Source organism: Haemaphysalis longicornis, unplaced genomic scaffold (assembly GCF_048455015.1).
Source record: "Haemaphysalis longicornis isolate Haplotype H1 unplaced genomic scaffold, Haemaphysalis longicornis Haplotype H1 scaffold_7, whole genome shotgun sequence".
Classification (NCBI taxonomy): Eukaryota; Metazoa; Arthropoda; class Arachnida; order Ixodida; family Ixodidae; genus Haemaphysalis; species Haemaphysalis longicornis.
In genome coordinates, this window is record NW_027526422.1 from 134808341 (window position 1) to 134824891 (window position 16551).

Here is a 16551-nt window from a genome sequence, read left to right on the forward strand (position 1 = left end):
TGACTCCATGATTAAAGCCAAGATTTTGTGTACTATGATAGTTGTGTCTTCATGCTGCTTTTACAGCTCCAGCGGATCAGTTTTTGCAACTGTTCAAAAAGATGATTTGGGATAGCGATATCGCGAGAACTTTCATCCGTTCGAAAAAAATTCCACAAACGTCGCGTCAAACGTCTACGCCCATTTCTGCTTCACCTGTACTGGACCTGGTGAGGTTTCGCAATTTTGTTGCCCATTTTGACGGAACCTTAAATGAATACCTGCTAAAGAAACCTCCTAATGTTCACATTAGACTGTGGAACAGTTGTCAGGTGAGCCCGACATATTTGACAGGAGTCAGCAGATTTCTTTTTAGAAGACGCTGAAGCCAAAAAAGAAAAAAAAATGACGTGGTTTATCTAGTCAAGCCCAACGGTTTCCATCAAAAAGTCCAAGAGGCAGAGATAATGGCTGTCGAATTTGAATGCGAAAACTGGGCTCCTTTCTTAGTAATTCATGCAAGGGTAGAAAACTGCCAACACTTCCTGAATTTTGCGTTTTTACATCCTCAAAATCTGAAAAGCAGATATTAACAGACCAACTTTTTTCGATTCCCAATGTGTTTGTTATAAGCGGGCTATACTGACTGTACGTACCTATATTCTGATTAGCTAGTGAGAATGACATGCTGCCCGTTAAGAGACAATGTTATTGACTTCCAGTGTTTGCATTAAGGGTTTCACAATTTGGGCTGGAACTTTCCTCTCTATTTTGGCATGTGTGATCGGAACTCTTGTCCTAGACTTTGTTTAGTGACAGTACACGTTTTTGAAGGCGGACTGGCCATATCCACTCGTTTCATGTTTTACTTGTGACACTTTGTTTCTAATGCCCTGCAAGACTGATGTGCTTTGTTTCGTGCTGATGCTCTTGTGCTTACTAACAATGTGTCTGTACAAGACTAACCCATTGTTGCTGTGTATGTGTAAGCCCCTCCGAGTCATTGTCAACTGTGCTGTGAACACGTATCGTCGTAGGTGGTGGGCTCTAAGTTTGAGCTTTTGAAAATGTTCTATTGGCCTGTGCTTGTGTTTGATTGGTTTGTGCGTGTTTGTGTTTGCTTCAATTTTCGCTGCTGTGGTTATGGGCAGGTAGATAGATGCAACAGCCTTATGAAGGGAGACAGACTCTGATCAACAGCCACTCATTAACAAAAAACTCACAAAATTGCGAGCATTTTAAGGGTGTGTGTTGGAGGGGCTGTGTGCAGATTGTACAAAGTGCACCGAGTATTTACATGCAGCTGTTCCTAGTAAGCACACTTTTGAAGGAAGGAAACCAAAAACAGAGGCGGCTCGATGTTTGAAAATGTAGACATCTATCGTATACACTCGTGTAAGGGCCGCACTTCTTTTCCACGATTTTGACGAGGTGCGGCCCTTTCCACGGAAGTGTGAAATTTTTGTTCAGTTTTCAATCCTTGATGGAAAAACCTATTTAGTTTATGCAATATATGCCTAATGATGGGATATCTGGCATTTAGCTGCGCACATCCTCGCTAGATGTCGTCATCAGTATCGCTGTTTTGGGCTCGGCTCGTCACCGCTGCTTGGGTCATCCGCACGTTCATGTATCCAATCGTCCTCAGTGCCATCCATGGCATTGGAAATCCCGGTGACCTTAACTCTTTGCAGTAATGTCAGTGGACACTGCACGCCACGCGTTTAAAATCTAAGAGATGCCCTCCTTAGTTGTCCAATTGTTATTAGCAGCCTGATCGCCTGTGATACCTACCTGTGTGTGTGGAAGAATGAACACCACAAAGGAACCCTAAGAAGCCGTCGCGGCTGCATGTGCTCGATTTTGTTGCTGGGGCATGGGCCACTGTACCGGAAGATGCTGTGGAACACTCTTTCAGGGGTTGCGGCATAAACCACAGCCCTGGATGGTTTGGAGGAAGGTGACCTGTATGGTGGACTGGCAGAAGTTGGAACCGTGACGACAAAAGATTGGGGTGGACTTAAGGCGTAATGCTGCGAAACTTTTCCTTGGAACTGACTCGGAGGAGACTTTTCATGGTTTTGAGCGCAATGACTAACATTCTCTGGCAATATGTTAGGTCCGTGTGCATTCCGTTCATTTTTTGTTCTGGGAAGAGATCTTTGTCACCGCCACCTTGAATTTTGGTGCCGTTCCGGGGTAGCGCCCTCTCCCCAATTTGCCAACGATCTCAACTAGCCTGCAGCTGGGCGCTTGCTCGGAATTTTAAAGTAGTCGGAATTTGTTTCTTCCACGACTATCTTTTAAAAATAAGAATTTGCTGCGCACTTTTAATGTTCGGGTTCATGGTCGCTGCATCATCGAGAGAGGCATCATTTTCCATCTGGAACAGTTACGCACAAATGTGTTGACAGCTCAATTTTTCACTTGCATTAGGGCTCGCATAACTTTCTGTGTGATGAAGTATACGAAGCTGTGAAACAACAGGTGAAGCTAAGGTTTCAAATAGAGAATGCGCAGTGCATAGAAATGTTATCGTGCAGCCAAACTCAAACACCACGAAGTAACCTCCACTGGATGGATCATGAAGGAAAAGTTTGGTACGCAGTTGTAATCATTGTAACATCACCAGCTTCTTGGTGCGTTTTTTTTTTTTTTTTTTTTTTTCAGTGCTTTTAGTTGTGTTTGCATACGATCAACCCAATGGGTGCATTTCTAAAACAACAGACAGAACGGGCTACTTTTGAACCCACAAATTGAACCACGCTTGAATTACATGGGCGTTTGCAACAGAACTGTGAAGCCCCTGTCTCAAGGCGTGATTGACAAAGCCAAACATAGTTACATATACAACTTCCATAATCCAGTTGGTGTTAGTTCGAAACATTGTCAGGAGTGTAGCCTGCCTACCTTTTGTTCTCAGTTACGCAATTTCATAGATTCTTCTCGCCTCATAGCAGTCTTCCAGATGTTAAATTTTGACAAATTTATGACTTTTCAATCTATATGAATTGACTTCGTAAGCCAGCCAACTACATTCTAATAGCCTCGTCTTCCAAAGTTCCCTTGATACCACTAAAAATTGCGTCAAAGAGTTTGTGACGAGGAGTTTGGCATCGGTGCTGTGTCAAACGCTTTTAAGTGCAGAGCACTTTAGGGGCTCGCCTTGTCGTTGTAGCTCGCTCGCTGGACCCAAGTAGAGCCACACAGCATTTCGCCGTAGCCGCTGTCGTTGCGGTGTAATCCATAGGCTTCGAAAGGCAAGCGGTTTGTATAGTCATAAGCGTTCGAGACTCGTGAACCGCTGGCACTTAAAAAACTGTTGGTACATTTGAGGCAAAATATACATAATTAACCGGCAGCATCCATGTTCATTTAGTTTGGAATGCTCGTTGAGTTGGTTTTTACGATAGCAAGTGAAAAGAAGTGGCAGTGAAATGCCGGCACGTGCAGGAGGAAAAGCAAGCACAAAAAGGACACAATTCCCGCTGGCGCAGTTTCAGGCAGGGGGTGCGCGAGCACTGCGAAGGCGGGAACTTCGAATTGCATTGGGTGGTAGCAGTGAGCGGATAACGACGCTACGGCCTATTATGGCGAATCGCAGCTCTGAACTTTCGGCAGCGTTCACATTGAGAGGAACGGCTTTAATTTTTATGTTCCTTCTCTATTTCTTTCTCTCTTGCAGTCATCGCGGGTACGCCAAGCTCGCCAAAACACTGACCAGGGCACTTCGTTGCCAGCTCTTCCAGACTTTTTTTATTCTTTTAAGCCTTTGAACGACGATGGCTGCTCACGTTGGTACGGAGATGCAAGTTGCCACCGTCAGTTGACGTTTGTTGCCAAGACTCTGTCCCCTGTGATAGACATAGGCAGTCAATGCCTGCAGTAATAACGAACCGAGCAGCACTCTTTTGTGCACGGTTCATGGGGGCAAAAACTTTCATTAGACGTTTTGCACAGAAAGCGAGATTGTCGACGTATGAAAAGACCGCTGTTGTACTGTCATAACAGCCACACGAGTGCTTGTAAACATTCCTGCTAGATTGCGTGTTGGCTGCTTGAACGTGAGCAGAGTTGTTAGTTAATAAGGCAGAAATGTACGGGCAGGCCACATTTGCAGATTTTCCGATATACGCAGATATCTGTCATTATTTTATACTCTTCTGCAGTGCCAATGTTGTTATTACAATATTTAAATCTGACGAGACCCTGCGTGGTTTGTGCGCATGCTCAGACGTTTTATTGTATGTGACGCCATTTTTGAGACCTCCGCGACATTTGCGTGTAAAAAAAAAATGTGCAGGAAACGAAATTGTTTTTTGGTGGTAATGGACAGCAACAGCGTTTAGATGTGCAGTCTTGGAGAGGTCTGCTCGGTGCTAGTGATTTTATCATTGTATGACAGTTCAGTGTCATGAAATGTGGGGATATGCGGTAGCAAGTGATCCGTGTACAACTTGTTCTAGAGCCCTGTGGCGTGAATGTTTGCGAAAAATGTGTTTTTTACTCTAGAGCAATTCACGTGTTGCACATTGTAAATGCTGCTCTAGAACGATTATTGTATACGTATCTGTTGTACCAAAGTTTGCAATTATCCAATTTAGCAAACAGTTAGTACCAAAAATGTGTCAATTAAGTGTCATTACAAATCCAGTCTTACTTTCCACTTGTTTGTACTTGTTCATTATTGTATCTTGTATAAGCCTTGTAAATGGCATGCCAGTGTTTTTATTTATCGGGTGACAGAGCAGCTTATACACATCTTTTACTCATCTAGTCTTGACACTGTGACTTTCTCTGTGCACGACGCCTTTTAAATCCGTGTTGCCGTTCTGAGCTTTCATGTGTATGCGTGATTCCGTGATCGCAAAGTTATTCCTTTAGCAATGCATTCGCTGCATCTACGTAAGTGCTGCCAGGTTTATACACATCTCCATTACACTAAATGAAACTTCTACCTTCTCGCAAAGTAGCGACGTTTCCAAGCGCCCCTTCCTAATTTAGTCCACACCATACAACATAGTCACTAAACTCTTTAAGCTTACGTTTTATGACGTTTCTTTTCTTTACAAATTGACGTTCTTAATGTGCAGATAATTTTGTTTTTGCTGAATGTTACAAGTCTTTGACATTCCATTGCAGCTTTCCAGAGCTGTGTAATGTGTAAGAGAGAGTCTAGAGTGAAAGGGAGACATACTCGAGAACCTGTGGTTACTTTGGGTCGACGATAGCTTCCACATGCTGGCTCTGGGAAAGAGTAGGGCATAGGATTGTTAAAATGTGAGCCTCGTGCTGCGCCTTCAACCAGAACTGGAGTTTTTCTTTGACAAGTTAAGGTTCGTCTTTTTAACACTCCCGTGCGAAAGCTGTCACCTATACCGAAAAACGACGTACCGTCAATTTCTTTCTTTTTTCCCCTGTCTTTCACTGCCAGGAGAACAGGAAATGCGAGTGTGCAGCTTTTGTTAAGTCTTTGTGGCCCTCACTTGAGAAAACTGTGAGATTCGACACTGTGCACATGCCCTTTATGATAAGTATTGATCGGCACTGTGAAGAAGTGCACAGATTTGCTTGCTTTATCCTATGGATAATGTTTTGTAAAGGTGGGCAACTGCAAGCTTGTTGTTGCTTCAGCGCATAGGCGATGATGCGTTCCATGTAGAGCTTACATGATGTCATATTCTCTTAGCATGTTCAGTTCTCTCTTGTCATCGCAACGGATTGAGCCTCAATGAATTTTTAAGTTGAGAACTGCACAGGCCGCATTTTTTGTTCAGTCTGTTTGCTCTTGTAGGATAAGTGTTTGTGCAGATGTTAATTCCCGGTTTGCTGATGTCTTGTTCAAAGACTGCTGCTGTACCGGTGCCATCTCTGTGCGGTACTGCTTTTTGGTATTACTACTTTGTACTAGGGCAAAAAAAATATTGCCTGTGCCTCATTCCCTTGTTGTGCAGTGTATAATAAAACTGTTCTCCTGTGCCATTGGTGCACTCTTATTACTTGCTTGTTGCTTTCTCGTTTCTTTTGTCATGTTATACAGATTTAGATTGATTGATTGATTGAATTTTTTATTGGAGCAAGGAGGACATATGCCGTACGGTGGGGAGAGGAGATGGAAGGAAGGCCATTACCAATTAAGGACCATATTCACAGGAGGAATTCTTGTTATGGGGGCCTGAAAGTCTTAACGGGGTCGGACCCAGTTAGACCACTCGCGCCAGATTGCTCTTCACTGAAAAAGTGGCAATTGTTCGTCATAAAGATGCGTCAAATCCAGTATGTGCTTCATGTGGTAGGGTGTTGGGATCAATGTTTGTTAGGCTTTCTGGCCGATGTTTGGCAAAGTGTGGGCACGTCACACTAGGTGGTGGAGATCTCATTTGGCGTCAGTGTTGCAGTAGGGGCATCGTGGGTATGTGTTGGGGCATCTTGTCCATTTCTGTGTAATGTGAGGAGGGTAGGCGGCATCTGCGCATAGTTTGTTGACGAAGACTTCCTTGGATCTGCTGCAGGAGACAATGTTGGCAAGATACCTAGGGGGGCATCTTGACGACAAAAGACGTTACCTGTTAGTAACGTCTTTTGCTCTCTTTTAGTTAGAGAACTAAGAGGGCTGGAGGACTGGGTGTGAAAGACAAAAGGGAAACCAGTGGAGGCGTAAAGTTGAAACATCCTGTGCCGCCTCGTGGAAAAAAAGAAAGCATTGTCGGCATAGATTTGTCTGGCAGTGTCTTATGCGGACGTGATGTCGGAGTGCGAACTAGTACTCTCGATGCCAGCCTTCGCGACATCCGTCACGATTTCACGTGGACACTTACAGTGGTACCTACGTAGTTTCCATGTAGCGCGCATATGGGTGGTACCTACGTAGTTTTATATGGGGCGTGCACTTTTGAGCATCGGTTCTGATTTTGGATTGCAACATTAGGCCTCGCCCAAACGGGCAAGGCCTCCCAAAAATTGGCCTATAGGCTCATTGGAGTGTCCCTCCCCACGGTAATCTTTAGTAAAAGGCAATAAAGAGAATTATATTTTATCGAAGGTAACAAACATAGAGAAAACACAGCAGCTCATATACAAAAGCACATGTTACATTGCAATCAAGATGGCTGAATAGCACAAGTGACAAATAATAGACACAACTGACTGATTAAGAATAATATGGCACTATTTCCATGTGCAGTCATTGGTTTCGCACTGTGATAAAGCGGGTTGACCAGTGCTAGAGGAAGGCTTCCTCTCCCAGCGCTCGCAGCTCCGCCTCCAGGTGCTCCACCAGACGGGCACAGACTTTCCAGAGCATTGGGTACATGGCTCAATGGGGCCAGGCCGTTAGGGATGCATTGCCGCACCTTCTCCATAAGACCAATGCTCCCACGCAATGCACAACAGAAAGGTTACCAAAGCGTCGCGCATCTTTGTGCGAGCGCCAAGCCTCGCGCGAAACATCCGGCCCAAAAGACGCCAGAACGTCTTTGCCAACTGGCAATCGTACATAGCATGTCTCAACGTTTCGACCTGGCCGCACTCGGAGCACTGGGAGGTGGGCACCACCCCCCACGCTGCCAAGCTATCTCTGGTAGGAAGGACCCCCCAGCCTCACTCCCATCCAAAGTCCCTCACGTCTGAGGGAAGCACTGAAGAAGTCAGTTGTTTCCACCTGGCTCTCCTCGTCTTCCCCAGCTGCGCATCCATCGTAAGCTATCAGACAGCCAGGCACTCACTGATCTTAGTTGGCTGAGTTCCTGTGATCTCCAATTCGGACAGCTCCTGTCTCAGCTTCGTGAAGGTGCCTATGATGTGTGCAAAAAGGAGGCGGCTGCTCGTCTGAGGGGCAACGCCACGTAGCGGTAGAACCGCCGCCTGGACGTCCCTAGAAAGTACTTGACAAGAGCTCTCCCTGGGAAGTCGCGGTCATGTACCACATCCAGTACACTGCGCAATGCCAATATACTGCACATAGTGGTGATACAGGGAAGACCGAAGCCGCCCATACTTTTCGTAAGTCGCAGAAAGACGCGCGCCACTGATTCTGTTTAGCTGGCCCGAAAGAAGGCCCCAAACTTCGTAGTCAGCTGCTGCTTCACTCTTGGTGGCGGGCATGCCACTCAAGCTGCGTAAAAAAGCGCGGCTGAGACACACGACTTAATCACATAGCCTCGTTCCGACAGCGGCAGCTGATATTGCGCCGCGATGGAATGACGCCTATCCCGTCCATCCATTCCACTCCACCAGGCAGGTCCAATGCAAACGACCCAAAACGCATGGCTTTGCTTTGGCCCCTGTTTAGCTGAACTCTGAACAGCTCATTGTATGCACCGAAGAGCTGTAGGAACGCTGCGAAGCTGGCCTCGCCCTACAAAAACAGGGACATGTCGTCATTGTATGCGGTGGTCTTAATTGACCCGGCAGAGGGAATCTGCGAATGCAGCGGCATTCAGTCACACAAAGTAGAAGAGAATCGGCCCACAGTGCGAAAAGGAGTGGCGAAAGGCAACAACCCTGCGCGCTCAGCTGCCCGGTTGACGAACACGCCGAGACTCCCATGTACATAAGCTCCAACCTGGCCACGAACTGCGCCGGGGAAGTGTGGCATTTCAGCACACCCAGCAGGTACTGGTGCTTGACTCTGTCGAAGGCTTTCGCCTGGTCCAGAGACACAAAGCAACCAGAGATACCTGCCCGGTTGGCATAAGTGAACAGGTCGCGCGTCAATATCAACGAAGAGAAAACGGAACGCCCGAAAACGCTGCAGTTCATTTCCGCTAGGATCGTGCCTTTTTTCCACCACCACATCCATCGCTCAGTCAAAGGCATGCAGTCTTTCTGAGGCAGCTTCAAGCAGTACCATTCCCCACTCCACATCTCATGTCCGTCATATATCCTGCCGCGAAGATGCTTGCGCCTTTCTGTTCTGTGGAACAAGCCTCACTTCACCGCATCATTTGGTCATGCTCAGTAATACCGGCATCACATAGGAGGAGAAGGAGGAATGCCTTTATTATCAGAGGGGGCATGAATGCCCTGTTGGGGAAGGAGAGGGATACGAAGGAAGGTGGGAATAATCGAAAAAAGAACACTGTTCAGGGTTCAATCACTTGAAAGGGTGGAGGGCATTTTGAAGTCCGTAAACATATAGTTCGCAAGTTTCGTGAAGAGATAGGTGCGACGATTTTTGATAGGTATCGGTCCAGGTTATTACACCAACTTGTAGAGACAGACCACTGGTTAGAGCGTATTCAATAACTTTCTCAAGCACTGAGGGGTCCTCTCGATGCTTGAGAACGTTATTGAATACGCACTAACCACAGGGGTTTATGCAGAATTTCGATTTTGGGGGGGTGTTGTATAAATCCCTAGGCAGGGTGCTTGTGGAATCTTTTTGGGGGGGGTGTGGAAGTCCTTCTGGGGGTGTGTTAGGGGGGTGTGTATAAATCCCTGACTAACCAGTGGTCTCTACAAGTTGGTGCAATAACATGGACCGATAGAAATAATTCCGACCTTCATAACATCATCCTTACCAGAGTCTGAGGCTGCCATCTCTAGCCCGGCTCCCCTCGTGCAAGAAGCCCTCGCCCAGTTGGCTGAAGACACCGAGCTCCCAAAACATACGAGCCCCGCTGTCTAGATGACTGCGTGAACAACTCACTAGTGCAGTCACCGTATGTCGCTCACAATCTCCGCCAGTGCGGCACTTCCGCGCCAGGTTAGTATCGATGCTATCTTGTAGTCATGGCTTTGGTATGAGGACCACACGGCTCTCGCTAAACGAGTTCGGCCGGACGCTCGACACAGGACATTCAACACAGGGTGTCCGAGACGGCAAGAACGGGCTCGCAAGTGATTATTCGTTCTGATTTTGGATTTCAAGATTAGGCCTCGCCCAAACGGGCAAGGCCTCCCAAAAATTGGCCTATAGGCTCATTGCAGTGTCCCTCCCCACGGTAATCTTTAGTAAAAGGCGATAAAGAGAATTTTATTTCATCGATGGTGACATACATCGAGACACACAGCAGCTCATATACAAAGGCGCGCTTTACTTGCACTCGTGATGGCGAGATAGCACAAGTTACAACTGAGAAACAACTAACTGATTAGTACGGTACTAATTCCATGCGCACAAGTTAAAAAAAAGAAAAAAAATCGATGGTGACATATACATCGAGACACACAGCAGCTCAACACAAAAGCACGCTTTACTTGCAATCGTGATGGCTAGATAGCACAAGTTACAATGAGAAACAACTAACTGATTAGTATGGTACTAATTCCATGTGAACAAGTGAAAACAAAGAAAACAATCCAAAAAGAAAAACAACAGATTAGTATGGCACTATTTCCATGTGCACACGTTGGTTTCGCACAGTGATGAAGCGGGTCGACCAGCGCCGGAGGAAGGCTGCTTCCCCCAGCGCTGGCAGCTCCGCCTCCAGGTGCTCCGCCAGACGTGCACGGACCTTCCAGAGCATTGGGTACATGGCTCGTTGGGGCCGCGCCGTTAGGGAAGCGTAGCCACGCCTCCTCCACAAGACCAATGCCCCCACGCACAGCAGAAAGGTTTTCAGAGCGTCGCGCGTCTTAGTGCGGGCGCCAAGCCTCACGCGAAACTGCCTGCCCAAAAGACGCCAGAACGTCCTTGCCACCCGGCAATCGTACATCGCGTGTTTTAACGTCTCTACCTGACCGCACTGGGGGCACCGCGAGTTAGGCACCACCCCCCACGATGCCAAGCGGTCTCTAGTAGGAAGGACCCCCCAGCCTCTCTCCCACCCAAAGTCCCTCACGTCTGAGGGAAGCACGGAAGAGGTCAGCTGCTTCCACCTGGCCCCCCTCGCTCTCCCCAGCTGCACATCGCTGAGCTGTCCGACAGCCAGGCGCTCACAGATCTTGGTTGGCTGAGTCCCTGCGATCTCTGATCCGGACAGCTGCTCTCTTAGCTTTGTGTATGTGCCGATGACATACGTGTAAAAATGAGGCGGCTGCTCGGCTGAGGGGCCCACGCCGCGTTCTCGGTAGAACAGTCGCCTGGATGTCCCCAGAAAGTACTCGACAAGAGCCCCTCCTGGGAAGTCGCGGTCATGTACCAGATCCAGTACACCTCGCAGTGCCAATATGCTGCACATAGTAGTGACACAGGGAATACTGAAACCACCCATACCTTTAGGTAGTCGCAGAAAGACGCGAGCCACTCGCTCAGTTTTGCCTGCCCAAAAGAAGGCCCCGAACTTCGTATTTAGCTGCCGCATCACTCTTGTTGGCGGGCATGCCACGCGGGCCGCGTAAAAAAGCGCGGCCGAGACACACGACTTAATTACGTAACCTCGTTCCGACAGAGGCAGCTGATACTGCGCCGCGATGGAAAGGCGTCTCTCCGCGTTCTCAAGGAGTTCCCTCCACGTCCTGTTCGCCACATCCCCAGAAGGGTGGAAAATGACGCCCAACACTCTTACTCCCTCCACCCATTCCACTCCACCGGGGAGGTCCGATGCAAACGACCCAAAGCGCATAGCTCTGCTTTTGCCCCCGTTCAGCTGGGCCCCGGACAACTCGCTGTACGCACCGAAGACCTGTAGGAAGGCCGCGAAGCTGTCCCTGCCCCGCAAAAACAGGGACACGTCGTCGGCATACGCAGTGGTCTTGACCTGACCCTGCCCCGGCAGAGGGAAACCGCGAATGCTGGGACATTTGGTCACACAGCGAAGGAGGGGGTCGATGCAAAGTGCGAAAAGGAGTGGCGAAAGGCAACAGCCCTGCCTGATTCCACGGCTCACTACAAATGGCGCGCTCAGCTTTCCGTTGACAAGCAAGCGCGCCGAGACTCCCGTGTACATAAGCTCCAACCTGGCCACGAACTCCGCCGGGAATCCGTAGCACTTCAGCACACCCAGCAGGTAGTGGTGCTCGACTCTGTCGAAGGCTTTCGCCTGATCGACAGAGACGAAGCAACCAGAGATACCTGTCCGGGTGGCATACGTGAACAGGTCGCGAGTCAAGGCCAACGATGAAAAAATGGAACGACCGGGAACGCTGCAGTTCTGGGACTCGCTCACAATCTCCGGTAACGTGGCACTTACGCGCCTGGCTAGAATCGATGCTGCTATCTTATAGTCGCTGTTCAAAAGCGTTATTGGCCGATACGCCTTGGGGTCGGACGGGTCCCCTCCTGGTTTTGGTATGAGGACCACCCGGCTCTCACGAAAAGACTCCGGCCGGACGCCGTCAACTATAAATGCATTGATCATTTCGAGAAGTGCTTTCTTGATTATAGGAAAAAACACTCTGTAGAAACCTGTCTGGATCCCATCTGGTCCAGGGGCGGACTGCTCGTTCATGGCGTCGAGGGTGTCTTTCAGTTCCCTGGCTGTGGCCGGAGCGCAGAACTGCTCGAGTAGGTGCTCGGGGACGCGCGGTACCCCGTCACAAAACTCCCTAAGCCTCTCCTCGTAGTCCGGCCCCCCCCTCGAACCCCTCTCTGACGTGAACTGTTCCGAGACGTATTGCGTGAAGACAGAACCTATGTCCTCCTGCATGTCACCCACGCTCCCATCCGGCATTGTCACATTTGGCACGTGCGAACGCGTTTGGTCCGCTGAGCCGGTTCTAACATGACGGAGAACAGCTGGGTTAGACACTGGCCTGCCAAGCACTACAGTCTCGCTCGCCGCTCGCGAGGACAGCCTCAGAAGCAAAACATAACGCGCCTTTAGCTGGCTCGCGTAATCACGCATAGCGAATGTTAGGGGAGTGCCCTTATTTACTATACGGAGTCGCCTCAGCGTGTCGTTTAGCTCTTCTGTGATCCTAACTTTCCTTTCGCGTCCGGCACGCACAAGCAGCCCACGGAAGCGCGCCTTCAGTTCGTCCCATGTGGTGGAGCTCGCCTCGGAAACCACCTCAGCCGCCAGAGCTGCGCCTATGCTCGCCGAGCTCGCGGGATCGGTCAGAAGGCATTTGTCCATCCGCCATAGGTCGCAGCGCGGGACGCAATCCTCGAACGACAGAGTGAGCGACACCGGTCGATGGTCGGAGATGCGCGGGCAGTCGGTGGGGAATGATAGGACGTCACAGGTGTTTACGTGGCGGCTAAGCTGTGGCGGAAGATAGAATTTGTCTAGCCTGCTAGCAGACCTGCCCCTAGCCCATGTAGCCGCAAATTCATCCCCGTGCACCAGTTCCCACGCATCCTGAAGCCGAAATTGGGTGACCAGGTTGCGGAGCTCGCCTGCGCCTTGGTAGGGTCTACCCTGCCCAGGTCCTCGTACGTCTCGCTGGGGGTCCAACACACAGTTGAAATCCCCTACAAGCATTGTAGGATATTGCTCTAGTAAGTAAGCGTCTAGGGAGCTGTAGAAATCAGCTTTGTAATTGCGCCTAGTCGGTGCGTATACGACGACCGCCCGCACTCGGCGCGAACACAAATGAAAATCTACGGCCAGTGTCCGGCCGTCCAAACCAAAGGTACAAAAGGCTCTGTTGCGCAAGCAGTCCCGTAAAAAAACGACCCCCACCCCAGATGCGAGAGAGTCACTCAAACTAAAAAACGCCTGTACTGCAAACTTTTCTCGGAACAAAGAGATGTCGCGTGAAGTGTGAAAGTTGCACTCCTGTAAGAAAAGGATGTCAACTTTTCGTGCTCTAGCATAGTGCATGATTTCCCTTTGCTTGTCTGGGCTCCGAAATCCCTGAGCATTCAAAGTGAGAAAATGCACCAGCATTAAAAATATTAGTGCACTACTAGCAGTTGACATTCTTTCCTTTTACAGCATGGTTTTGTCAGGTGGCTCTGACATGCATAATTTCTTACTCTTTTGATATTTTGAGTCCGCAGCCAATAAACTCCCGTTGTTAATCCGGTCCAGGTTCTCGGGATTCTTCGTCTCGTTAAGAAGGTCGTCAACTTGGCTGATTGGGTTTACCAGCCGTGGATCCTTGGGGACGGTTGACTCCCTCTCTGGACCGGTCGGCTTGGGAGCTTTTGCGGACTGGCTCGCTTTCACTGCCTTGGTCTTGGCGCTCTTGCCGGCCTGGACGTTTGTGCGAAGGGGCACCCCACGTGCTCGAAGTTGCCGGGTGGCGTCCGCTGGCTCTGGATCAGATGCCTCCGTTTCCTGCGACGTCGAGTCGGTGGAAGAGGACGTCAGATCGCCGAGAGACGACTCCGGGTTGACGCGCTGCTCATCGTTGCTCTCCGGGGTGCTGTCGGCGGCACCGCAGACGGACAGGGATGCCCCGGATGAGACCGCCTCCTCCTCCCCGTCGTCAGTGGACTCGCCTGAAGGGGTCTCCATCTCGTCGGGCCTGTTGGGATCGTCCGATGGAGTCTCCATCTCGTCGATGACCAGCTCGTCGCACGACTCCGGCTCCAGCTCAGGATCAGCAGTCCTTCCCGCTCCGCCGGCCGGGGGCAGCTCGGGAAACTCTCCAGCCGCTGCTCGGGCATAGGAGCGTGGCCTCAGACAGTCAGACGACGCGTGCCGGCCCCCGCAACGACGGCACGAGGCGGTGCACTCGGCGCCGTCATGGCCGTAGTCGAGGCAACGGTGACACCATGGGGTCCGGCAGTCCCCTCCGTGATGCCCCTCACGACCGCACCGTGAGCACACTCGCCTGACCCCCTATATTCACACTGTACGCGGCAGCCCTTCACCATCATGAAGTTTGGTATTGGCTTGATCATTTCCATTCTGACGAGCCGTGTGCCCGTGCCGACGTAAGGGCGGCCCTTGAACGTCGGTTCTCGTACGGCGATCACTTTGCCGTATGGGGCAAGCGCCGCCTCGAGGTCGCCGTCAGGAATGTACAGTTTTAGTCTGTACACCGTTACATACAGGACTTGGGGTCCGACGCACGCAACGGTACACGGGATGCCGTTCACGATGATGGCTCCTCGTTCGCTTAGTCTTGCTGCTGCAGCAGCAGTCTTCACAGATGCGCAAAACTTGTAGTTACCCTGGTGTTGCAGGGACTCCAGGCCGCGAGGGCCGACGATTTCTTCAATTGAATCAATGATGTCGTCTGCGACGGCATCCTTCGGTACGGAGAAGACGAAACAGTGCGCCTTCGGCGGCACCTGCCTCCCAGGCGCCATTGTTGCTCGGGTTTACCGGGGAGGCCTAGACGGTGGTGCAGACTTCACGGGTTCGGCGCGAACTTCGGCGGTCGCCTCATCGGGAATGGCAGCCCGAGCATGCCTCAAAAACCGTGCTCCTCAGAGCGCGTTCGGCTTACGGTACCTAGTTATTCGCTAGCTCGATAGGTGATAGAAACTGGTAGGGCGACCGAATCGGTAGCCGTGCCTGGCGGGGTGTTGCCTCGGCACAACTAACACGATCCGATCGCGGAAAAAGAAAGAAAAAAGGAAGAAAGGAACGAAAGATTATTGCGTGACTTTGAGGAGAGACCTGAGCGAAAGATTATTGCGTGGATTTGAGGAGAGACCTGAGCGATGACGGTGCAAGGTCTTTAGAGACCACCCCCGAAATCTACCTTCCTCAAGTGACCAGTTGCTGCCGCTGTTGTGCACAAATGTTTGAAGTTAATTTGTAGTTCTCGGTTTAGAAACCTAAATTAGCGGAGACTACTCTTTCCGTTGCATATTCTTTTTAATAAGGCCATTTTTAGTACGACAATGTGAATTCCTGAAACATTACTGAAGCGACGTGTTCGGCAAAGGAGTGGAGCGTGCCCGTGGTCGACGAAGTACGTTTTAGGTTTTAGGCACCACCAGAATTTTGAATGGAGGGTAGGCGGCTCGAATTGCACAAAGCCGGCCGGCGACGACATCGCCGGTCCTGGCGTCTGCTAACGCCTGTCTCATTCACCCCGGAGGTTGAAGCGATCACGGATGCGTCGGTAGCGTTAACACATCACGGATGTGTCGGTAGCGTCGAACACACGAATGCAGTGGTGAACGTAGTAGTTTTAATGCTTTTAATGCCTAAAGGAGGACTGTGGTCGAAGTTGGGGGAATGGGTGGTTAGGCCGCCGGTGATGATAAATACAGGACCTGCTTCGGAGAGAGTCGTTCAGTAGCGGTTGTCTTGGTAGTAGTACCGATTCGTGCAGGGGGAACGAAGAACGGCGCCTCAAGTTACAATCCTTATCAGCAAAAGTGAAGCTCTACCACGATGACTTGATAATTACCGCCTGCAAGACAGCAACAATTTGTTCCCTGTAATCCTGTAACAAACCGTGCAGACAGACACCATACACAGACACCACACAGCACAACCGCACAACCAGGCACAACACAACAGAGAAGTGAAACAAATAAAAATATGTGGTCAAGTACACGCGTATGCTGTATTTTAATTACGCTAGAAAAAGGGACAGCAATCAATTTAGTTCGCAGACTTACGTACAAGCGCTTGGTTACTGATACAAAATAAGTGCAGAAAAAAAAAAAAAAAAACACGTAGTACTCAATATTTCGGACCGATGGCGCCACAAACACTGAAACGGTTGAAACGGAGCTCGACGGCACAACGCGCGAAGTTTAAATATCGTCCACGATACGTGTGGTTGTCCTGCCGCCCTCCCATATGGTGCGCTGCATGGCGACAGCGAAAACAA

At 49.9% G+C, this 16551-nt stretch overlaps 1 protein-coding gene across 3 annotated transcripts in view; it reads left to right on the forward strand.

Moving 5' to 3' along the window:
* Nucleotides 1-5978, forward strand: part of LOC144147023 (cationic amino acid transporter 3-like) — a 112934-nt gene extending 106956 nt beyond the window's left edge. For all 3 annotated transcript variants that reach the window (XM_077679044.1, XM_077679045.1, XM_077679046.1), the window contains one exon: nt 3665-5978. In XM_077679044.1, the coding sequence (XP_077535170.1) occupies nt 3665-3699 (35 nt within the window). In that variant the 3' untranslated portion in view covers nt 3700-5978. The remainder of the gene's footprint in view (nt 1-3664) is intronic.
* Nucleotides 5979-16551: the final 10573 nt, after the last annotated feature.